This window comes from Rhincodon typus, chromosome 46, assembly GCF_021869965.1.
Source record: "Rhincodon typus isolate 14 chromosome 46, sRhiTyp1.1, whole genome shotgun sequence".
Lineage (NCBI taxonomy): Eukaryota > Metazoa > Chordata > Chondrichthyes > Orectolobiformes > Rhincodontidae > Rhincodon > Rhincodon typus.
The window spans coordinates 6,272,938-6,297,967 of NC_063377.1; the positions used below are offsets into that span (position 1 = coordinate 6,272,938).

Consider the following 25,030-nt stretch of genomic DNA (forward strand, 5'->3'; position numbering starts at 1 on the left):
CCCCCCCCCGCCCACTTTCTTCCTCCCCATCTCCTCCCGTCACTTTTACCCTCTCTTGCTCTTCCCCACGTCTTCGCCCCACTCTTACCCCCATCACGCTTGCCCTCTGTCGGTCCCCCCTCACCCTCTGTCACTCCTTGCTCCCGCCCACAGTTTGTATAGCTAGCTCGTGGGCAATCTGCCCAAGTGCAGAATGGGCTCAAGCTTTGGAGTAAGAAGCCTGTCAGTTTCCTCAGCGGAAAAATCCTGCGGGAGGCAGTAATGGTCAGGGCCTGGTTGCTGAGGTGACTCACTTGATAACACCACATGTGTGACATTTAACTACATAACTGCACAAGGGTCCTTCTCTGCACCACCACCATCAGCACCACACCCTCCCAACCTCTGCACCACTATCATCATACCCGTCTATCCAAAAAAATTTCTATTATTGGCTGTGGAGGAGAGAGTGACATTAGAAAACCTGCTGCAATTGTCCTCAGGATCACTGACTTTAGGGACTAATAGTACTCCAGATATGCCCAGTAACAAGTGTGTGTAAAAATGATAATGACAAATAAGTAATTTGAGAAACGAAGCACTTGTACTGCTCCTAGCCATTCAATTTCCCCACAGTGTTAGTCATTTGAGTGTGGGCACTGTTTGTTTATTTCCTCATGTGTTGCAGATCGTCGGGAACCTGCTTTACTATCGCTACATGAATCCTGCGATTGTGGCCCCGGATGGCTTCAATATCATTGATGTCAGTGCAGGAGGTGGGCTGCACACGGACCACCGCCGCAACCTGGGCTCCATCGCAAAACTGCTGCAGCACGCTGCCTCCAGCAAAACCTTCGAAAGAGAGACTGGTCAGCTCCGCACCATGAATGACTATTTGTACCACTCCCAGCAACGATTCAGGTCTTAAGCCTCTACATCTTGCTCTTTATTTACGTGATGTATTTAGCTGGCTCCCCATTCCCTAAGAATGAAGCAGTTTTCCCCACTTTGCAGAGTATATTGATGTGCACATACACTCCCAAGACAGGGACAATATGGAGTTAGACACACGGTAAAGCTCCATCTAAACTGTACCCTGTCAAGCACTCCCAGGACAGGGACGGCACGGAATTAGATACAGAGTAAAGCTCTCTCTGCACTGATCCCCATCAAGCACTCCCAGGGCAGGGATAGAACGGGTTGGGGAAAGTTCTCTCAGCACTCTCATCCTTCAAACGCTCCCCGCACAGGGACAGCACGGGGTTAGATACAGAATAAAGTTACACTGTTCCCCATCAAACGCTCCCCGCACAGGGACAGCACAGGGTTAGATACAGAATAAAGCTACACTGTTCCCCATCAAACGCTGTCAGGACAGGTACAGCATGAGATTAGATACAGAGTAAAGCTCACTCTACATGTCCTATTAGCCCTTCAGGATGGATAGAAACAGTATCAATACAGTGTACAAATCCTGACATGCTGCCTTCTGAACCACTCTCGGTCAGATACAGTGTAGATTGATGGTGCTGACCAAGGTCTCTCAGTTCCTCATCTGCAAGCAGATTCTTACAACACAAGTGGAGGCCATTTGACCAATTGTACCTGTGAATAGTTTCATTTGGAGCAAAGCCTCTTCTAAACTTTGGTGGCAAGAACAAAAAGAAGAGATTTTTTTAAAAATGAGGCAACGTTTGAAATGACGACATTCAGAGGGACTTAGGTGTAAGCACGCAGTGGGTACATCACAGCGAGGTGAGCTCCTGGGGTTAGAGGTTGTTCTCAGATTTCCCAGAGATGGAAGAACGTTGTTACACTGCACTGCACCATCTCATTTTGCTGCTATTATACAGTTTTTCTCTGTATAAAGATTAGGAAATTTTCAATGTATTTCCTCTCTGTCATGTACATTCCTGATCATGAAGCCAAGTACAAATACATGAGAAATAAGAGAACTCCATTCAGCCCATCGGGCCTACTCCCAAATTCAGTGCCATTTTGGCTTATCTGGAGCTTCAACTCCACTTTCCCAACTGCTCGCTACATTGCTTAATTCTTTGAGAGACCAGCAATCTTTCTGATCCTCTGGGGTCATCATCAGGGTCTTAGTTCCTAAGATTCACCTCCTTTGGGGTGAAGACATTTCTCTTCATCTTGGTCTGAAAAGGTCACCCCCTCATCCTGAGACTGCTCCCCCCACCCTCTGCCAATTTCTAGGTTCCCCAGCCCTGAGGGGGGAAGCAACCTCTCAGTGTTGATCCCATCCATCTGCCTTCAGAACCTTGTCTTTCCTTATGAGATTGCCTCTCAATCTTCTGAACTCTAAAGAGTGTCGATCCATTCTCCCGATCTAGAATACCCTCTCAGCAGGAGCTCACCTTGCAGTGGTGTATCCTGCTGTGTGCTTACACCTGAGTCCCTCTGAGCATTGACATTCAGAGCTTCGCCTCATTCAAAAGAATATTCTGCATTTTTTTTTGTTCACGTGATCAAAGTTTACAATCTCTCACCTGCTCAAATCAGCCACCTTGTTTTCACTGATTGGACCAAACGACATGGCCCTGTTCCTCAACTATTGCTACTCTGATCTTGACTTGTGGCCACATCTGGAGTAACGCGTACCATATTCATCTTACTTAAGGAAGAATGTTGGAAGCGGTTCAGTGTGGTCAAGTGCTCGTGAACAGGCCATTCGGCCCTCGAGCCTGCTCCACCATTTACTAAGATCACAGCTGATCTGACCATCATCTCCAGTCTACCCTTTTCCCCCAATAACCTTTCACCCCATTGCTTACCTCCAATCCATCCACCTCTGATTAGAATATTCAAAGACATATTTTACTTCAAAAGGTCACGGAAACAAAGTCTTACAACCCTGTTTGGGAAACCCTCCCCCCCCCCCCCCCCCCCACAAACAATTTTACATTCTCCCATGAAAGGAAGCATCCTCTCGCCATCCTCCCTGCCAAAACCCCTCAGGATTTTGTGTTGCAACCAGATACAAACCTGGCCAGTTCAAACTTTCCTCATGAGACGACCAACCCATTCCAGGTATTAGTCTGATAAATCCCTGAACTGCTTCCTACACCTTTGCATCTTTCCTTAACTAAGGAGTCTACTAAAGTACATGTTACTCCAGATGTTGTAACATGCTATATAACTGAAGCAGACTGGTGGTGGAATCCGACCAGTGCACACCCTCAGTCCAGCTGTGATGTTCAACAAAAGCCCCCATTCATCTAGCACCTTTTAAGGTAATAAATTACCTCAAAGTGCTCCACAATCATTGAGGTGCTGTCACTGCTGTAATGTTGGGAAACGTGGCAACCAGTTTGTGCATAGCAACATGGCAATTATTAGTGATGCTGGTTGAGGGAGCAATATTTCATCAAGTGATGGGTCATAATTCTATCTCATAATTAATCTGCATCTATTGAGCCTTTTGGAAATTTCTTGAGGATCAGATTTGGGGCTTTTTCCAATTTGGTTTAGACCTAGTTGTTAAACCATCGGGAAACTTGTTTCTTACTCCACACAAGTTTCTGCTCATGTGTGTTTATTCTAACTTTCTCCCGCTTACAAAAAGTTAAGAGGAGGAGACTGGGAATGAGATCCTGTTGTCAGGCTGTTTATCTGTTCCTGCGGAGCAGTCTCTGAAAAGGGGGAAAAGTGATGCTTTCTTTCATGTCTGCTCCTTTGATGCTTGTTGCGCCCTTTAGTAAGGGCGAGTCTAGTTCTCCTCTGATGCACGGTAGAAGGCCAGATGTTACTGCTGGAACAGACAGTCATAAAGAAGATTCAACATCTCCCACCCACAGCCTGGGGTTGCTATTGACAGTCTGGCTAAGCTCTTTAACCCCACAAGTGACTGATTCATTTTGACAGGAGTTTGCTGCTCCTCACTGACAGCAACGCAGCTCCAATTAACCATAGTCTCTGTGTCAATCACGGCTTAGTTGGTAGCTGTCTTGCCCCTGTGTCACAGGGTTCGGTTTGTAATTTGACCTTGAGTAATAAGGGGCACTGCGCTGTCAAAATTGTGACCTTTCAAACAAGTCGCATTCCCCGCCCATTCTGTCTGTGTTAGGGTGAGTGTAAAAGATTACTTGCTACTGATTTGAAGGAGTGTGGTTGAGAAGTGGTTGCGTTGAGGGGAGGGGTTTGGTTGGCATGTTGAGTTTTTCCTGGTGCCCATGGGCCCATATAATCCAATGACCAACATCGCCTTTACTTTTAAAAGAATATCCAGGTCATCATCAAATTGCTGTTTACTGGATCTTACTGTGTGTGAATTGGCAGCTACGTTTCCTACTTTTCAACTTCAGAAAGTACTTCATTGGTTGGAAGGTGCTTTGAGACATCCTCTGGTGTGAAGAATGCATTATAAATGTGGGACTTTCTTTTATTTATCCCTGAGTTAGGGAGGGAAGCCTTAAAGTGAGTCTTTGATTATTACACGTTGATGGTTTGGGGTGCAAAAGCAGGGTGGAGTACATGTTCGCGCATCATTGAAGGTGGTGAGCAAAGCAAAGAAGATGGTGGGAATACTTTTGCTTCGTCAATGAGGCATTTGACAGAACAGGAAGTTACACCCAGTTTCCCAGGTGAGGCCCTAGGTTGAGGGTCATGTCTGGGTCTGGGCCCTGCATTTTTGGGAAGGATGTCGACACCCACAGGGAGGGTGAAGAGGGAGATTCACCACAACAGGAACAGGGGATGAAGGATGTCAGTTCATGTGACAAGGCTGGAGTATCTGGGTTTGTTATCCTCTGAGCAGATGAGGTTGATGAAGCACCAGGTGGGAGGTGTTGAAAATTGAGAATGATTTGATAATGCAGGTTGGGAGAATTGGGAGAATTTGATGGAGTAGATCAGGCAGAGGTAATAGATTGAAAATAGTCAGTCATAGAGCTGGGGGGGGAAACGAGAATCTTTTCTTCAGCCCGAGGTTTGTTAGGAACCAAAGTATACTAGCCTAAAATGGTGATGAAAGTAGATTTTGGATCTTTCAAGAGATAGCTTGACACCAGCTAGAGAACTAATTTTCAGGTTTTTGTGCAACATCGTTGTAGAACACAGAACATAGAACAGTACAGGCCCTTCGGCCCACGATGTTGTGCCGACCTATTATCCTACTAAGGTCAATCTACCCTGCATACCCTACATTTTACTATCCTCCATGTGCCTATCCAAGAGTCGCTTAAAAGTCTCTAACCTTGTAACCTGGGACTGATTTGTACAGTTCCTTCAAAGAGCCATTGCAGGCTCGATAGCCCAAAGTCCGTGACTGAAAGGTGCCTTGTGTTCATGAGGCCAGCTGCAAGGCTAGCTGTGATGTGGATACAGGTATCTGGCTGCACTTGCAGTCTCCAACTGTATCTGCAGATTGTAAGTGACAGAGTGCGGTAAGTGCCCATGGGGCCATTTCGGGGTTTGAGGAGGGAATGGGGAGTGCTGAGATTAAACATCTGGTTAAAATCCACTCTCTGCCTCTTTCTCTCCATGACCATGGACACTGTCCGTCATTCAATATCCAATTGCCCACCGGCTTCACTTAAGGCAAGGAGGGGGAAGAATGTTTACCCGTTGAGTGTCAGCGAATGTTTTGCCAGCGGGGTAAGAATTTGCCACTGAGCTGACCAGAACCTTGTGATCTAAAGGCAGGCATTTTCCAGAAGTAGTCCCTGGGTGAGCACTCCATTCATGTGTGAATTTTATACATTCACCCTCCCATAACCCAGGAGAGCATTGGTGACCCTTTGCTATTTCTCCTGAGATTAGCAAATAGATTTAACATGGAGCTGAAAACACACCTGGATGTCCTTGGCTTGGTGCCACACCATGTCCCATTCAGCTCCATAAAGTGTCAGCCAAGCTGCAATCAAATATATCAAAGCTAAACTGTACTCTGAGCAGTAAGTTGCACTTGAAAGGCATTCAGTTTGAAGATGGAGTGACCGCTGCTTGAAACCATGTGGGCTTCTGTGTTGTACCTACTGTTGGCTGGCAGGGGGTGGAAATGTTTCACAGTTCATAATTTTAAATGAATATCTTCTGTTTGGTGAATTCCAGGGAGTTTTTCCGCGCAGCCTGTGACGTTCCTGAACCTGAGGAATGGTTTAATGTGGATGAGTATTCTGAAATGGTCAGCCTTAACAAGCCAGTTATCTACATAACAGTCGGCGAGCTGATTAACACTCACAAGGTGAGTGTGGAGGGCGATATCCTTGTGGCTCCCCTGGAGGGAGGGCAAGGGTGGGCAAGGGTATCAGCTGTGGAATAGCATATGAGGGCTCTGAACCCTAAACTTGTCTTTGTCCTGGGAGTACCGACTTGTAAATTAAAACCGAAAGAACTGTGGATGTTGTAAATCGGGAACAAAACCAGAAGTTGCTGGAAAAGCTCAGCAGGTCTGGCACATCTGTGAAGAAAAAATTAGCGTTAACATTTCAGGTCGGCGATCCTTCCTCAGAACTGTGAGGAGTACTGACTTGTGCCTGGTATGTAAGACTTGAGAGCAGGAAGAGGCCATTTAGCCTTGCAAGTCTGCCTCACCTTTCAACAAGATCATGGTGTCAATTCACTTTTGTGTCTATGACCCCAATAATTGTCAACTCCATAATTTATCAGACTTGGCTTTGGATGTGCTCAATGATCCAGCCTTCCCCTGTTCCACAGACTTCTGACCCTCTTTGGAACTGTCTTGACTTTTCTGTGGACTGCTGGATCCTGCCTTAGCTATCCTCTTAGCTGCAGCTTTACCACAGGCAGGTGATCTCTAATCTCTCTCTCTCTCTCTCTCTCTCTCTCTCTCACTTCGACAATGAGATTGCAGGATATTTTGTAGAAGCTACCGATGGAACTAAGTAAATGGAATTGTGACACAGATTAGCCACAATTTAATCTGAAACTGCCAGACTCCTTATATTCCAGCAAATGTGAGATTTATTTTTGTGTGCCCAATTTCGAATCATTTAGTTGAAGCCTGCTTGAGACACAATGCTTTGTGTTCTGACTCCCGTCCCACCCTGGTCTTTCTCCATGTGGACCTGGCGACATTGAGGGCTGAGCCAGTTGTTCAGCTGTTTAATTTTGCAAGCACCAAATTAACAGTTAAAGCACTTTAAAAACAAAATTAATCCAACCTCTCCTCTCTCCTGAAACATGAAAGCACACAGCCTGACACTCTACATGTCACTTTTCTCTAGGCATTGGTAACCACGAGATCTAGTGGCTGTTGTTGCACCCGCACCCCCCCCTCCCCCATTCACATCAAGGGAGTGTTGGTTAGGTTTAGAGCTCCCTATGCACTGCCTTGGATTTCTAAACTAACCTCCAGGTGGCATTTGGAGATAGTAAGAACTGTCGATGCTGGAGTCTGCCGTGTTCCTCCAGCCTCCACACTGTGTTATCCAAGTGGCACTTTCTGCTTTAACAGCTGATGCTGTTCTGTGGCCCTCCATGAGTTTCTTTGTGACAGGCTGCACCTGTGGTGTATAACATTGTCTGTCACTTCCCCAGTTGCTGCTCCAGCATCAGGATTCGCTCTTGGCTGAATGCAGTGACCCTCTTCATGAGCTGTTAAAGGACCTTGGTGATGTACCCACAGTCGAATCACTTCTAGGTGAGTACTTCATCCTTTCTGTGCTTCAGAATCGATCTACTCCACAGATGTTGACAAGCGCAAAGTGACTGAAAGGAGTTTTCCATTTGAAGTAGTGGATGCCATTCTCTCCCTCCAATCTCTCAGTCTCAGAAGGCTATGGATTAGAGATTCACTCAGGACTCCTGAGCACAAAACAAAGGCCAACACTTTGAGTGCCACTGCTGCGCTGTCAGGGGGTCAATGCCATGCTGTCAGAGGGTCAGTGCTATGGGAATGGGGGGAATGCAGTCTCTCTCTCTCAATGAGTGGTGTTGGTGGATAGCAGAGATATATTAGAATCCGAAAGCTGTACAGCACGAAAACAGACCCTTCGTTCCAACTTGTCCATGCTGACCAGATATCCTAAACTAATCTCATCCCATGTGCCAGCATTTGGTCCATATCCCTCTAGCTTTCCTACTCATGTACCCATCCAGATGCCTTTTAAATGTTGTTATTGTACCAGCCTCCACCACTTACTTTGGCAGCTCGTTCCAGACACGCACCAGCTCTGTGTGAAAACATTTATTCTTCTTCACCATACATTGAAGGGGTAAGCTGGATAAACACATGAAGGAGAGAGGAATACAAGCACGGGAGAACTGGGTGCATTGGTGGGAGGAGACTTGAATAGAACAGAAACACCACAGAGTACACTATCTGTTGCTGTGCTCCATTTCAGTGGAAAGGTTAGCAGGAGCAATTGACTTTCAATTCCCATTAACTCTGCATCTGCTGGATCTGAGCTGCTGCTTTATAATCCTCCTGGCTCTATCACTAACTTACAACCAATTCCTTTTCCACAGGTGAAGGTTCTGTCGATGCGAACGACCCCCATGCTGACCAAACCATGGCCCAGCTCAACAAGATGGAGGTCTCACTAACGCTCACCAACAAATTTGACATCTACAAGAGCAGTGGTGATGGGGCAGACAACACCAGAGGTTTGCTGCTCAGGTATGTCAGCTAGGCCAGGCCAGCTGAATGTTTACCAGGGACGGTAAAGGGTGAAAGGAGGCGAGGTGTCTTTTCCCTTGGGAAAATGAGTTATTCCAATTTCAAATGCATTGCCTGACAGTAAATTCAGTCACAATCCCCACTGAATTGACTGCGGGGGGGCGGGGGCGGGGCGGGGCGGGCGGGGGGGGTGGAAATTGAGCATGGCTGTAGGGAGAGGTAGTGGGTCTTGTGGGACACTTTTTCGAGGAGCCAGCATAGGAATAATGGGCCAAATGGCCTCCCTCTGCTCTGGAAATACAGAAGTTTGTCTGAGTGGCTGCAGTCATTGCCATTAAGGGGAAGCCTCAGCTGTGAGCCCTGTTTCGTACAGAATCTCACCGAAGTCTGTCGTAGCAGCATAGACCTGCACTGAGCAAGTGGACGATGGAATCCAAGCAGAGGCTTATCAATACAGAAAGGACAACGGCACAGTGGCACTGCTGCCTCAGTGCCAATTCCACCCTCGAGCCAATGTGTGGAGTTTGCACATTCTCCCCACATCTGTGTGGGTTTCCTCCGGGTGCTCCGGTTTCCTCCCACAGTCCAAAGATGTGCAGGTTAGGATGGATTGGCCGTGCTAAATTGTCCCGTAGTGTTCAGGGGTGTGTAGACTAGGTGGGTTAGCCATGAGAAATAAAGGGGTACAGGGTTAGGGTAGGGGGGGGGAGTCTGGTCAGGATGCTCTTCCGAGGGTCGATGTGGAATCAATGGGCCAAAAGGCTGCTTCTGCACTGTAGGAATTCCCAGGATTGTAGGAGGCAGCTCAGTCCCTGCATATGGCAATAGCAGTGCTTAACACAGATTTCTGGTGGAGGTCATGCATGTTTGACAGTGGTTTAAGAGGCGATTGTGTTGCCGTGGAATCTTTACTTGTGTAAAAGCTTGGTGCTGCGGACATCAGAACTCTGGGGTAAGAGCAGTTTTTTAAAAAGGCTGGAAAATCTCAGCAGGTCAGGCAGCATCTGTGGAGAAAGAAATAGATTTGGTGTTCCAGGTCGATGACTTTTTGTCAAAACTGGAGAAACAGAAATTTGAGCATTTAAGCTGTTGGAGGCTGCTAATAGAAAATATCGGGCAGTTTGAACCTCTCTCCAGAGACTGCAAATCTCTTTTTTTTTTATTCCTGGCTGGTATTAAAAGTAAATCGAAGTGTTCTAAAGATCGTGTTTACAAACTCACTTCTGTCCTTTTAGCACTAAACAGCTAATCGTGGACATAATCAGATCGCAAGCTGGAGACACATTGGTTGAAATATTACAGACGTCTGCCTCAACAGATCAGGTGAGTGTAGTGGGCTGCCAAAGAAGGCAGTAGCTTTGGAGCTCAGCGTGAATGCTTCAGTGGGCGCACACATGGCCTTGAAGACAGTCTGAGGCAGCTGACCTCGGTGAGAGGTACTGGATTTGGCCTCAGTGCCTCTCTTCCTGTCCCCTCTCCCCCACGACACAGTCACCAGACTCAAAACGTTAACTCCTGTTGTCTTCCCACAGATGCTGCCAGACCTGGTGAGTTTCGCTGGTAATTTTGTTTTTGTTGCAGAGGCAAGGAATTTGCCATGGTTTCCTGTTTCTTGTCATGTTGTGGATGTGGCGGTGCAGTGTTAATATCACTGGGCTAGTAGTCCGGAGGCCCCAGGCTAACGTTCTGAGGACACAGATTTGAATCCTATCGTGGACCCTGGTGGACTTTAAATTTAATGAATAAAATCTGCAACGAAAATAGAAGTTGCTGGAAAAGTTCAGCAGGTCTGGCAGATCAGTGAAGAAAACAAATCAGTGTTAATGTTTCGGTCCAGTGACCCTTCCTCAGAACTCTCTCCTCTCCCCACGTGTGCCCTCCCAGATGCCATACAATTTTAAGATGCCAAGAGGGTAGCTGGAACAGTGGACCTGATGCCCTAACCAGGCTGTTTCCCAGTTATCCTGAGGCTGACTCCATGCGTCATCTTAAGGTTGACCGGGAGGTAAATGGCAATGTGAGCTTGTGCCAGAGTGTGTAACTGGTGAGCTTGTTTTCCATTGCAGACTCGGCTTTGTGTTTTCACCTGTTTGTCTGATTTTGTTTTTCTTTTGTTGTTGCTGTTTCTTTGCCTTTGCGCCTCATCTAGGTGGCAGACCACCACCGCCTTGTTCAGAGGCGAGCGCTGCGAGACGCGCGCACTCCCGAGAAACTGAAGCGAAACCAGTCCCTGGTCCACGACGGCAAGCTGTCAATTGAGGAGAAGAAGAGGAAAATTGTCCGGAGCCTGAGGATGCTGGAAGCTGCTGGAGTCATTTCTGCAGCCAATGGCTACCAGCAACTTGTCAATGAGATTGCCAGGGTGAGAGAATAAGAAACCCCTTTCTTGGCTTAGGAGGGCTGGATGAGGAGCGAGTCTTTATCACCGCCCCATCTAATCTGGGTCTTTCGTTCACTCTATCCAGTTTAACTGAAGCACAAATACAACTTATTTGACTGTGTAAACTCACAAGTGATCATACCTGGGTCGAAGGACACTTGATTATCTAAGAGACTCAGCGATCAGTAGGCAGGCTTAGGGAGTCCAGAGAAATAACACATCAAAAGGGTATAAAACATAACTTGAACTTGGTTTGCAATAATTTGCCATGGACTGTATGATTTTACTATAACACATCTAAAATCTCTTCCCGAAATGGTGCACATGGAGCTTTACACTTTATATAACCCCATGTTGCCCATGTCCTAGGAGTGTTTGGGGGACAATGTACGGGGAGCTTTATGCTTTATCTAACCCCGTGCTGTCCTTGTCCTAGGAGTGGTTGATGGGGGACAGCATAGAGGGAAATTTACTCTATCTAAACCTGCACTGTCCCTGCCTAGGAGCGTTTGATGGGGGAGAGTGTAGAAGGAGCTTTACTGTGTATCTAACCCACTGTTGTCAATGCTGTGGGGGTGTTTGACGGTGGGAATGGTGTAGAGAGAGCTTTACTCTGTATCTAACCCTGTGCTGCCCCTGTCCTGGGAGTGTTTGATGGGGACAGCGTAGAGGGAGTTTCAATCTGTACCTAATCCCTTGCTGTCCCTGAGCTGGGAATGTTTCATGTTAGACATGTTGAAGACAGGGAATAGATCCCTCTGCCAGGTTTACATTCGCCTTAATGCACTAATGTTTGTTGAAGAGAACTGTAACCTGCTAACAGTTAATGTGCACCATGAATTAAATTGTTAGGCTCCCTTCTCTCTCTCTCTCTCTCCCTCTTTTCCTCCCTGGGGAATTATCTGCATGACCGTCAGTGCCACACTAATGAATAATTGAAGCTTGCTCCATTGTTATATAACACAGCTCCTTCCAGCTGTTAGCAGATGTTGAGATTATTTGAATGCTCGATGTGTTTAATTGAAATTGTAAACTGAAGGGACAAAGGATTGTATTTGAGGGACTATGTTGAAGTACGTTCTATTGCAGAGTATTTTCTAACAGACACAGAGTTTATAGTGTATGGCTAAGTACGATACTGTGTAGTGTGTGATTAATTTTGACTTCACGTTGCCTGTGCTGAGGAAGTAAAACATCAGCGGCTGTGTTTCCGCAGGGAGATGTTTACAGCTGTTCAACAGAGACTGCAGTGATGCCTCCGCAGGTGAATGTCTGCTCCATTAGCTTTCTCATGTCCCCTTGTGACGCTGATCAGCCAGGTGGCAGCAAAATTCTATTACCTTTTCTCTTTCTACAATGGCATCAGAGCATGGTCTGCATTTGTTGCCCATCCCTAACTGCCCTTCAAACTGAATGAATGGTTAGCAATTTATGGTTAGCTGAGGGCAGTTTAGGGTTGACCCCATCACTGTAGGGCCTGGAGTCATGAGTAAGACTCAGACCAGGTAAGGAATGCAGGTTTCCTTCCCCCATTAGTCAACCCGATGGGGTTTTGATGACGGTTGTCACGGTCACCATCCCTGAGACTAGCTTCCAATTCCGCATTTGATTCATTGAATTTAAATTCCGCCAGGGGGCCGTAATGGGATTCGAACGCAGTTCCCCAGGATATGAGTTCAGACCTCTGGATTACAAGACTAGAGACATTGCCACTATGCCGCAGTCTCCTGCTGACGGATAATGAAGGATAGGAGGAGCATGGACTTATTTAAATTCTACGCTCTTGGAGGCGGGTACAATTACAACATTTAAAAAGCATCCGGATGGGTACATGAATAGGAAGGGTCTAGAAGAATATGGACCAAATGCTGGCAAATGGGACTGGGTCAGATTGGGATGTCTGGTTGGCACAGATGATTTGGACGGAAGAGTCTGTTTCCGTGCTGTATGACTCTATGCAGGCATTACTTCCTGTGCTAGCATTTATTGCCCATCTCTACTTGCCGCACAGCCAAATAAGGCAGTTTCCGTAAAGTGTATTCTGTGTCACTCCAAGGAAGGCAAATGAGCTCTTTACCTCATGCTCTGTTCTCTCCGTCATCTCAGGACATCCAAAATCAGCGGCGCTACAGGCAGCAGCGCAAGGCTGAGCTGGCCAAGCTGAGAGAGACACTGCACAGAATGAATTCCAAGACTGCCTTTTACGAGGAGCAGATCGACTACTACAACCGGTACATCAAAACCTGCTTGGATAACCTGGCCACCAACGGGCAGTAAGTGTCTGACTGCATGTGGCGACTCACCAATTGGCATGAGCCGGTCTGTCACAGCTGGTACCGTGGCCCACTGGTCACAGGAAACACAGAGCAGGTCGATAATCAGGCAGCACACACTCTCTGTGTGGTGCTCGTACAACAAGCAAAAGAATTGCGGATGTTGGAAATTTGAATTGCCGACAGAGAATTACTGGGAATTACTCAGCAGGTCAGGCAGCCCGGGTGGAGAGGAAAATCAGAGTGAATGCATGATTTGGGAGCGGGGGTAGGCTATTCCAGCAGCTCGAGGTTGGGAATGCTGTGTAGGTGGGAATGTGGCAATAAGCCACAGTCTTATTATATGGCAGGCTAGGTTAAAAGGGCCGAATGGCTCCGAACCGGTGTGTTGTTCCGCATCAAGATTGCCTGCCTGAACTGTGAACCGCAGCTGTTTCTCCATCCTTGATGTTGAACGGGCAAGGAGTGTTCGACTCTGCTGCTTGCGGTAGCTGAGGCTGCTGTTCTGTGAGTAACCTCTTGTGACCTTGTGCAGGGGCCTGGGGAAGAAAGCTGCAGCGAGCAAAGGAAAGAAAGCTAAAGCGCCATCCCTGAACTATACTGCAGCACACCTGCGAGAGAAGGGCGTGCTGTTGGAGATCGAAGACCTGCCCATCAGCCAGTAAGTCCAGGGCTGCATTTTTTTTTTTGAAACAATGATACATTTCAGTGCCCGTAAGCGAGCTTTGTGCAAACTCAGAGCCACAGAAGTGAATTGAGCCCCTTCACTCTGAGGGGGTCTGTGCTGTGCCAACCTGCTTCAATCGTTAGCAGGATTGAATGGAACAGTGTCCTTCCACTGGTTGTCTATCCAACTGCCTGGCCTAGAAACCAGAGTCTGAATGATGCGCCTCAATTCAGGTGTGCTGATGGGTGCCAGTAGCGCCGGACCACTGTTTGAATCTTGACAAGATCTTAGTTATTGTTGGGCACTCTGTTTTAAATACAGATAATGAGAGACTGTGTTTGTGTCTTCATACTGCAGCATGATCCAAGCTGGAGGCAGTTTGTTGCCCTGGATAAGTGAGCATTGGTTGCCGAGTGCTCTGGGGGTGCGCCCTGAGATGGTGAATGGCATTAATGGAAATGCAACTTTGTTTTGGCTGTTTCCAAATGTCGTATGACAATTCTGGCCACATGTCCAAGTCTGTGCCATGTGGCCCACTGCTGAGCTTGATCCGATACACGTCACATCGTACAGTGAGCTACGTCAACAGGAAACCGTTTGGGTTTCACTTGTAGGCGATTGGATAAGTTCACACATTTGCTTTCAACCCATTTGGTCTCGGTCTTCCAGAGGGATGGAAGGTGCAAGGTCAGCAGGAGGCTGATGAACGAGGATGAGAATTTTGAAATAATTCTTTCTTTTCACTACACATACTACTCCGTCAATCACTGTCAAACTGATGTGAACACTCCCAGAGCACTGTCATCTTGTTTGACACAACATCTCAATTTTAAAATTCTCATCTGGATTTCAAATCCCTCCATGGTCTTTGGGCTCCTTCCTATCTCTGTAATCTCCTCTCATGTGCACAACCCTCCACATCTCTGTACCAGCCTCAGGGTTCCAGGCCCCTACACTGCTCCCTATCTCTCACTTTCTCCAGCCCCCTACACCCCCTCCCTATCTCTGCCACCTCCTCCAGCCCCCTACACTGCTCCCTATCTCTCACTTCCTCCAGCCCCCTACACCCCCTCCCTATCTCTGCCACCTCCTCCAGCTCTTACAGTAGCTATTCATTCCTCCAATTTCAATGTCTCAGACATTACCACCAATACTACCATCATGTAGTTTATATGGACTTTAGTAAGGCATTTGATAAAGTCTCATCTGGCAGTTTGGTACAAAAACTAAATTCACATGGGATTTGGGGTGGGCTGGCTAGATGTATGCAAAACTGGCTTGGTCTTAGAAGACTAAGGGTACTGGTGGAAGGATATTTTTCAGAATGGAGACTGGTCACTAGTGGTGTTCCACAGGGATCAGTCTTAGGCCCTCTCTTGTTTGCAGTATATATAAATGATCTGGAGGAAAATGTGGGTGGTCTGATTAGTAAGTTTGCAGATGACACAAAGATTAGTGGAGTTGCTGATAGTGCTGACAATTGTGAAAGGTTACAACAGGATATAGATAGTTTGGCGACTTGGGCACAGAAATGGCAGATGGAGTTTAATCCAGACAAGTGCGAGGTGATATATTTTGAACGATCAAATTTAGGTGTGAATTATACTGTAAATGGCAGAACCCTTAGGAACATTAACATACGGATGGATCTGGGCCTGCAGGTCTATAGTTCCCTAAAAGTGGCAACACTGGTGGCCAAGGTGATTAAGAAGACATTTGGCATGCTTGCCTTCATCATTCAGGGCATGGAGTACAAGAGTTGGCAAACCATGTTGCAGCTATATAAAACGCTTGTTAGGCTGTATTTGGAGTATTGTGTGCAGTTTTGGTTGCCACATTACCAGAGGGACATGGAAGCTTCGGAGAGAGTGCAGAAAAGGTTCACCAGGATGTTGCCTGGTTTAGAGAGCATTGGCTATGAGGAAAGGTTTAAAAAGACTAGGATTGTTTTCACTGGAAAGACGGTAGCTTAGAGGAGACCTGACAGAGGTCTACAAAATAATGCGGCATAGATAGGGTGGATAGTCAGAGGCTTTTTCCCAGGGTTGAAGTTTCAATTATGAGGGGACACCGGTTCAAGGTGAGAGGGTGAAAGCTTAAGGGAGATGTGCGAGGGAAGTTTTTCATGCAGAGAGTGGTAAGAAACCTGGAACGCATTGCCAGCAGAGGTGGTGGAAGTAGGCACATTGAAGAGGCATCTGGATGGTTACATGAATAGGGAGGGAATAGAGGAATATGGACCGAATAAGGGCAGAAGGTTTGTTTTTTTTAGATTAGTTAGGGCATGATGATCGGCACAGGCTTGGAGGGCTAAAGGGCATGTTCCTGTGCTGTACTTCTCTCTTGTTCTTTTGTTCTTTTGTTTTGTTCTTCTGTACAATTCGTAGTCGCAACCTCAGCTGTCTGGGGACCTAAGCTACGGAATTACACCCCTAAACCTCTCTATGCCTCCCACCGATTGTTTTTTTTTTTTTTTTTTTTTTTTTTTCTCTCCTTTCTTTCATCCTTTAAGAAGCTCCTTAAAAATCTGACTTCTTTGCCCATACTTTGAGTTGACTGAACCTAATATCTTCTTATTTGGCTTGGGTGTCAAATTTTATTTCTTACTCCTCGGTGTCGTATAAATGCAAGTTGTTATTACTTTATTTTCTGTACTGCTGGGTGAATGTGGAGCAGCCTGCAGAAACCTGGTGTGTTGCTGTTAAGGCTGATGGGTCCTGCTCACCCATTTCCTGTTGTCAGCTTTGTCTCTTATCTTGTTCCAGATTCAGGAATGTGATTTTTGACATTGTGCAGAGCGAGGAGGTGGGAACCTTTGATGTAAAGGCTCGGTTCATGGGTGTGGACATGGAAAAGTTCCAACTCAAATACCAGGTGAGGTCTTCACAAGTACAACCACCACCCAGTGGGTTTACCCTACACACTCTGGAGGGGGAGCCTAGGAATCACCGGTTAGGCTTTATCCCGAGTGAATTGATTTTAGCGGATGCTGCTCATATTCCTCAAACAGAAGCAAAAAAAAAAGTAGCAGATATCAGAAATCAGGGAAGAAAAACTGGAAGGAACATAGGAGCAGGAATGGGCCATTCAGCCTATCAAGCCTGCTCTGCTGTTCAACATGAATGTAAGTGATTGAACGAACATGGAACAGTACAGCACAGTACAGGCCTTTCGGCCCACGATGTTGTGCCGAACTTTTACCCGAAACTTAAGGTCTATCTAACCTCCACCGCTACCTTATACTATCATCCATATGCCTATCTAATAGCCGCTTAAAGGCCTCTAATGAGGCCGACTCCACTACCCTCTCCGGCAATGCATTCCACGCCCCTACCATTCTCTGAGTAAAGAACCTACCTCTGACGTCTCCCCGATATCTACCTCCTTTCACTTTAAAACTATGTCCCTTCGTAAAAGCTACCTCTCTGGCTGTCTATTCTATCTATACCTCTGATCATTTTGTACATCTCTATCAAGTCACCTCTCATCCTTCGTCGTTCTAAAGAGAAAAGCCCTAGCTCTCTCAAACTTTCCTCGTAAGACCTTCCCTCCATTCCAGGCAACATCCCGGTAAATCTCCTCTGCACCTTTTCCAACGCTTCCACATCTTTCCTGTAATGAGGTGGCCAGAACTGGACACAATACTCCAGACGTGGCCGAACCAGGCTTTTGTATAGCTGGAGCATAACTTCACAGCTCTCGAACTCGATCCCTATATTAATGAAAGCTAACCCACCATACGCCTTCTTAACAACTCTAGCCACCTGGGTAGCAGCTTTCAGGGAACTGTGAACATGAACCCCAAGATCCCTCTGCTCCTCCACATTGCCAAGAATCTTTCCGTTAACCCTGTATTCTGCTTTCAAGTTTGTCCTTCCAAAATGAATCACCTCACACTTTTCAGGGTTAAACTCCATCTGCCACTTCTCAGCCCAGCTCTGCATTCTATCAATGTCCCTTTGTAACCTAGAACAGCCCTCCACACTGTCCACAACGTGACCCACCTTAGTATCGTCATACTTCAATATGTTCACTTCAATAGTTTTTGCTTACCCTCTCCCTATTAACCTGTATGCTACTGGTAATTAGAAATCTATCAATCTCTCTCTAAAACACAGTCAAACACTGAGCCTCCACAGCCCTCTGTGGTAGAGAATCCCAAAGGTTTGTAATCCTGTGAGTAAAACAAAACATTCTCCTCATCTTCACCCTTACTGGCATCCCGTTATTTTTTAAGTTGTGCCCCCTATACTCCCCAAAAAAGGGAAATATCTTACCCACGAGGTTGTTGACTTGCTCGCCAAGCTGGCTTGTTCTTGTTCAGATGTTTCATCAGCATGCGAGGTGACATCATCAGTGAGGCCTCCAATGAAGCAATGTTATTCTACTCCACTTGGAATTTATACTGTCTGGTCCGTTATGGTCAGTAGTGTCATTTCTGGTTTTGATCTGTATGGGTTTGTGTATGGGGTCCAATTCTATGTGTTTGTTGATTGCATTACGGGTGTTAATTGCATCAACTAGCAGCAAAATGGCACGACGAACTCTCCTTAATATTGGTACACTCAGACAATGAAGGCCATCAGTTCAACTAGGACAAGGTAACCATAGTAGTCCAAGCCAAACATAGACGCACATGGGAATTCCTAGACGCGTGGTTCTCCACCCGTAATGCAATCAATTAACATAAAGTGTTGTCCACTATCCAAAGATGTGCAGGCTAGGTGGATTCGCCATGCTAAATTGCCCATAATGTTCAGGGATGTGTAGATTAGGTGGGTTGAAGGGGGATGGGTCTGGGTGGGATGCTGAGAGAGTCGGTGTGGACTTGTTGGGTCGAAGGGCCTGTTTCCACACTGAAGGGAGTCTAAGAGCCTAAGTCTAAGTCATCAGAGGCTCCACTGATGATGGCACCTAGCATGGTAACAAAACATCTGAACAAGAACAAGCCAGCTTGGCAAGCAAGTCAACAACCTCACCCAAAACCTGAGCTACAGATCTTTGCCAAAAGTTTGAATATCTTACCTGCATCTACCCTTTCAGTATTTTATAGGTTTTAATGAGATCACCTCTCAATTCTTTGAAACTCCAGAGAATACAGGCCAAGTTTGCCCAACCTCTCTGCACAGAACAGTCCCGCCATCCCCAGGAACCATTCTGGTGAACCTTCATTCACACTGTCAGTGTGGATAAGGAGATCAAACAGCTCTGTTTCTGAAGAAGGGTCACTGGACTTGAAACATGAACTCTATTTCTCTTTCCTCGGATGCTGCTGGACTTGCTGAGCTTCTCCAGTGATTTTGTGTTTGTCTCTGTTTGTACTCCTGTTGCAGCTGAGATCTGTGCCTAAGTATCTGTCCTCCTTCACAGTCCAGCCGGTGTTGGCTGTTCCTGCTTTCCAGCTCGTTCTTGTTGACCGCCTACTTCTGGAGGGAAGCTTAGGACAGTAGCGTAGTACATGTTTGAGCCTTCAGCGGTTGGGGAGCAGAGAGAAGGGGGGAAATACAGCCAATAGTGTTGTCTGCTATGTTCAAAGTCTCCTGTACTGTAACATTAGTGTGAAATGCACTGAGGGCAGTGACACATCTTATCCAGTGTGCCTAACATGTGTTAGGAAGCAACGCTGTACCATTGCAGAAAACACACAAGTAAGAGCGGGCCCATATAGCTCCTAGAGTTTGCCTGTGGAGGTGATGGCATAGTAATCTGGTAATCCAAAACCCCAAGATATCGTTCTGGGGTCGTCAGTTTGAATCCCACTGTGACCCAGTGGAATTGGAATTCAATAAAAAGCTGGAATTTTGTTTTACAAAACTTCACAAACAGCGACTCGGTAGACTTTGTTAACTGTGGTGAAACCCCATTGGGTTCATTAACAGAGGAGGAAATCTGCCATCCTTACCCAATCTAGTCCTACTCGTGACTCCAGTCCCACAGGTCCACTCCTAACTGCCATCAGAAATGACCAAGCAAGACTCCGTTCAGGAGAAATTATTAATGGTCAACAAACACTGGCTTTACCCATATGCTGTTTTTTTGTTTAAAAAGTGCCCTGAGATATTTACTGCATTAAGGCTGATGGATGAGTGTAAGTTGTTATGGCAATGAAGCGAACCTGAGGAGAATGTTTTCACCCAGAGAGTGGTGAACCTGTGGAATTCTCTGCTGCAGAAAGCAATCAAGGTCCAGCCACTGAATGTTTTCAGGGAGGAATTAGATAGTTGTTCAGGCTAAATGGATCAAAAAGTTAGAATAGGAACAGGTTGATGATCAGCCATGATTGTATTGAACGGTGGAGCAGGCTCGAAGGCCTGAATGGCCTTTTCCTGCTCCGAATTTCTACATCTCTTAAAGTTGAATGTTTTCAGGAGGGAGTTAGGTTCAGTTTTTAAGGCTAAAGGGGTCAAAGGGTATGAGGAGAAAGTGGGAGCAAGAGACTGAGTTATATGATTAGCTGTGATCACGGGGCAGTTCAAAGGGCTGAATGGCCTCCTACTCCAGTTTTCGATGTTTGTTTGGGAGCCCTGATCTCTGTTCTCTGCTCCTGCCAGGACCTTCTCCAGCTGCAATATGAAGGAGTGGCAGTGATGAAGATGTTCGACAAAGCCAAGGTCAACGTCAACCTCCTGATCTTTCTGCTCAACAAGAAGTTCTTCAAGAAGTGATGGAGTACGGGCCCGTCTCTGCCAATGTGGGAGCACTCCTGTATCGCAAAATTTAAGCTTTGCGTTTCTGCTGTGCAGACGCAATCAGCAATCAACACTAAGTAGCAGCGCAGCATAGTACCTACAAAAGTGTTCCTGTACATTTATTTATATTACACACTTCAGATCAAACTGAGACTCAATTACTGGTGGGAATCTAGCTTCTCATTGGCACAACTCCTCCTGGAATTGGGCTCCTTAGTGAAAGGTTCACTGTAGGATCTGGTGGTTCAGAGCCCCTCACTTGCAGGTGCTGAGCACAGAAGCAGAAACATCTCAGATCTCATTTTCTCATCTCCCATTGCTTGCACTGGCCCTGGCGGAAAGGTATTTCCCCCAACATGTCCAGAGCGCTGGTGATGGTGGAATGCTTTGCACCCCATTCTCTCTCTCTCTCTCTACTTACCCCCCCCCCCCCCCCCCCCCCCTCTTTTTCTTTTTCTCTCTCTCTCTCTCTTCAAACCCCTCTCTTCACCGATCTCTTACTTCTCCACTCCTGTCTGCCTCTCTTTCTCTGACTTTCTCTTCTGCTGTCCCCACCAACACGGACATGCCCTCATCCTTCTCCTCAGGCCAGGCCATTTGATGTATATCGCTGCTTCTCCTGGGTTTTATCTAGCCCCTGGAATTTGGGGGGTGGATCTAAAACATGGAACAAGGCAGTCCCACAAAATGTGATGGGTCCAGCCTAAGCAGCTGTTCTATTTGTACCTGTCTCTCCCATATTTCCTCCAAAACAAAATGCTGTTCTTTGTGAGCAAATCTCATACAGAGCCTCCATTTGCAGCAGTTGGCAGCCTCTGGTCTGCAGCAGGGAATGGGACTTTAGTTATCAGCTCAAGCCTCTGCAGTGCTGGCTCTGTGACTGGACTGTGGGAATCCCACCCGAAACACTTCAACTTCCTTTCTCTGCAACAGATAATTCAATCTGCGCCCCTGAGCGTGACTCTGCAGGGAAGCTGGCTACCTTCTAAATGAGGATTTTACTTGCTAAAAGTACACTGCGATTTTTTTTTTTTTTTTTTTGTTTTTGCTGTTTCTTCATTCTCATTCTTAATCTCTCACACTCTTCTGTCTTGCTTTTTCTTTTGCTTTCCTGTCTCTCTGTTCCCTCTCTCATTTTTCCCTCTGTCCATCACTCCTATCCCCTCTCAACCCCTCTCTTTCTGTCATCCATTTCTCTTTTTCCTTGTCTCTTTGTCTTTCCTCTTGCTCTCTTTCCTCTTGCTGTCTGTCTTCCCTTCTCTCTCTTTTTGTCTACCTCCCTTCTACTTCTTCCTTTTCTCTCTCTCTCTGTCTCCTCCCGTCTTGCATTTCTCTCCTTTTTAACCATTCTCTCTCTTAACTCTTTCCCCACACCTCTCTCTCTGTTTAGCCAATCCCTCTCTAAAGGACCTTGTACCAAAACTCCTTTAATTCAAAGGTTGAGCAAGTTGAGTCCTCACCCTGCTGCTGGTTTGGTGGTGGGGAGGAGGAGGAGGAAGGTGATACAATGATGCAAGTTAGGAAAGGAGCCTGGTACTGCTGGCTTGGTGGGGGGGTGCGGGTCAGTACCATGGTGGGGGAGGGGGGTTGGGTGCGAGGGTTAGATAGCAAGAGAGAAGGGAGTCTAGTGCCACCTTTGGAGGGGTACCTATCGCCAACCATGGAGGATGGGTTTGATAGTCAATGTTGCCAATGAGGGAGCTAAAGTAAACCAAAGTCTAAAGGAATATTGAATTTGATGTTCTAGAGCAGAAGTTAACTTGTAGGGTAGTAAAATGAAATTTGAAGCAGATTAAAAACATTATTCTTAAATGAATGGCTCAGTTCTTGAGCACTGAGCTCACAATGGAGGGTCTTTCTTTAATGAGTTACATTCTGCCGAATGCTCGCTCTCCACCGGAGTCTGAAGCAATATGGGGCTGTTCTCCAACGGACGCTGCCTGCCCTCTCTTTACCATTCTTGCTTTTGTTTGCTGTCAGTGCAGGGCAGCAGTCAGTTAGCCAGGGATTTCGATCATTACCCAAGAGAAGGCATCTCCAGTCAATGGACAGTGCCTACTGCTGGGCACTGTCTACTGCCACTGCTGCCCTTTGCAGACAGACAAACTGCTGCCAATCATACAGGCAGCAACTCGGAGACAAGTGATTCTTTTTTAAGAAATTTTAAACGGTACAGAAATCAAAACGGTTGAGTGCGATTGAATTCTCTGTCGTCTCAATTCTTGCTGGAAGCCCAGCCCTATTGTACATATTTACAGTCTCCTTTCACTGTATATTTCCTGTGTTTTCATATCTGTCTTGTCTGTGTGCTGTGTTCTAATCTCCACAGACTGGCTGTGTGAGGCCACAGAGTGTACATGGATCTCAAGCATAGCTAGGTGCTTGGTGCCTTGCAATGAGCGGAGGCTCCCAAAGCAGGGCTGGCAGTCTGGTCTTGAGTGCCGGATTGTGTGGGGGCTGTGTACCTGCAGGTGGGTGTCGGGCAAGGGGAGTACTGCAAGAGTTCTCAGATGGTCAGTGAATGTCTCAGCTGTGGTGCGACCCAGACCCCACTGGCAGATGGAAATCTAACAGTCACTGCTGTGAGGGCTCACACTGAGCCTCTTAACTGGCGGGTAATGGAGACTGCCCGTATGTTCACACCTGTTTCAAATCTTCAGTCTCTCACCCAGGAACCAAGAGGGACAGCAGGTGTGCGAAACAAAATTCTGTCTCCATGGTCGTTCTATTGAAATTAGGAAAGAATGCTGGGATATCTAATGCAGTGCTGTATCTGTTATGGGAGTGTTTGATGGAGACAATGTGGAGGGATCTTTGCTATGTATCTAACCCTGTGCTGTCCCTATTCTGGGAATGTTTGATGGGGTCAGTGTGGAGGGAGCTTCACCCTCAGATTAAAATAATAGAGAGAGCTTTATTGTGTGTCTAACCCCGTGTGGACTGTGTCCCTGGCTTTGATGGGGACAGCACAGAGTGAGCTTTACTTTTAAGTTTAAAAGAGTAGAGTAGCCCTTGCTTTCAGTTTAAAAGAGTTGAAGAAGCCCTACTTTCTGTTTAAAAGTTGAGTGAGCACCAAACTCGATGCTACACCTATCCTTGGAGTGTTGGTGGTGGTTTTGTACATTGGGGAGAGAAGAAAGATTTTCTCTGGTCTGTGTGAAAATGGAGTGTGGGGTTTGCAAGATATGTTGCTGCTTTCTAAAGGAGGGAATGTGAAATGTGGTCTGGCTGTCTGCTGTAATCTAGTGATACCCCATTCTGGTGAGGCAGGGTATGTGGAAGCACAGCTTGGGGGTGAACTCCATGAGGCAGGGATGGAAATGACTAACTGCAGTGGGTACGGGTGAAAGACAACAAATCGTATAATATTCTGAAATCTCTGGTTTTGATTCGGGGACGATATAAGAAAATGTGTGTCTTTGGTGAATTGTTGAGGTCTTCGGGTCGAAAGATCAGTTGCCATGGTAGTTCTAACACATTGCACTGCAGCCCCAGTGGCCTCGCTCTCCCTTCAATTGTTGTTTTTCATCTGATTAATCCATGTGTCAGAAGAGGAGTAGGATTTAAAAAAAATACTTGTCTAACACTCCACAGAAATATAATTTAAAAAAAGCAGAAATAACACTTATGTATCACCTTGGTTAGACCACATGCAATTTCCACCATTCTACAGAATGGTTATTGAGAGGCTGCAAAAGTGCTGAAAATGATGAGGAAAGACAGGCCACAGCTCTTTTCTCTCAAAGAGAAGGGTGTGACCTATTTGAGGATTTTAGACTTAGGGAAGGGGTTCGATAGGGTAGGTGCAGAGAAAGTGTTCTCCCTTTTCGGAAGTGGGGTGTGCCAAAATGAGGGGATGTCTGTATGAAACAGACACTAGTAAATACAATCAGGAGAAACTTCTTTCCCCGAGAGAGCAGGCAGAACATGGAACCTGCTCCCATAGTGGGTGGTACATCAGTCCACGACTGGGCGATCTTAGAGGTAGCACTGAGTGTTTGTACAGGTACTGACGGGATCAGCAGCAAACCCAGTGGATTTTGGCGAGATGGTGGGGTAGTGGTCATATCACTGGACTAGTAATCTGAGAGGCCCAGGCTAATGCACTGGGGATGCGTGTACATCTTCCATCACCACAATCTAATCACAATGAAACTAGTCTCTGTGATGGTGACCAGGAAGCTATCATTGACTGTCATTTGGTTCATGAACATACTCTAGGGAAGGAGATCTGTCGTCCTGACCTGGTCTGGGCCTACCAGTGAGTCCAGTCCCTCAGAGGGTGCTGACTCTTAACCACCGTCTGAAATGGCCTGAGCGAGACACCCAGTTCAATGGGCATTGGGGGTGGGGGTGGGGGGGGGGGGGGGGGGGGAGGGTGTAACAAATGCCAGTCTTGCCAGTGATGCCTACAACCCAAGAAAATAATAATCCACATCT

The 25,030-nt window shown here is 46.6% G+C and overlaps 1 protein-coding gene across 1 annotated transcript in view; it reads left to right on the forward strand.

The window, feature by feature from the left end:
* iqgap3 (IQ motif containing GTPase activating protein 3) overlaps positions 1-20,981 on the forward strand; it is a 95,805-nt gene extending 74,824 nt beyond the window's left edge. Inside the window, exons 25-34 of the mRNA XM_048620288.1 lie at positions 668-900; positions 6,052-6,184; positions 7,501-7,603; positions 8,431-8,581; positions 9,817-9,904; positions 10,731-10,943; positions 13,068-13,234; positions 13,770-13,895; positions 16,667-16,775; positions 20,453-20,981. Of these exons, the coding sequence (XP_048476245.1) occupies positions 668-900; positions 6,052-6,184; positions 7,501-7,603; positions 8,431-8,581; positions 9,817-9,904; positions 10,731-10,943; positions 13,068-13,234; positions 13,770-13,895; positions 16,667-16,775; positions 20,453-20,566 (1,437 nt within the window). The 3' untranslated portion in view covers positions 20,567-20,981. The remainder of the gene's footprint in view (positions 1-667; positions 901-6,051; positions 6,185-7,500; positions 7,604-8,430; positions 8,582-9,816; positions 9,905-10,730; positions 10,944-13,067; positions 13,235-13,769; positions 13,896-16,666; positions 16,776-20,452) is intronic.
* Positions 20,982-25,030: the final 4,049 nt, after the last annotated feature.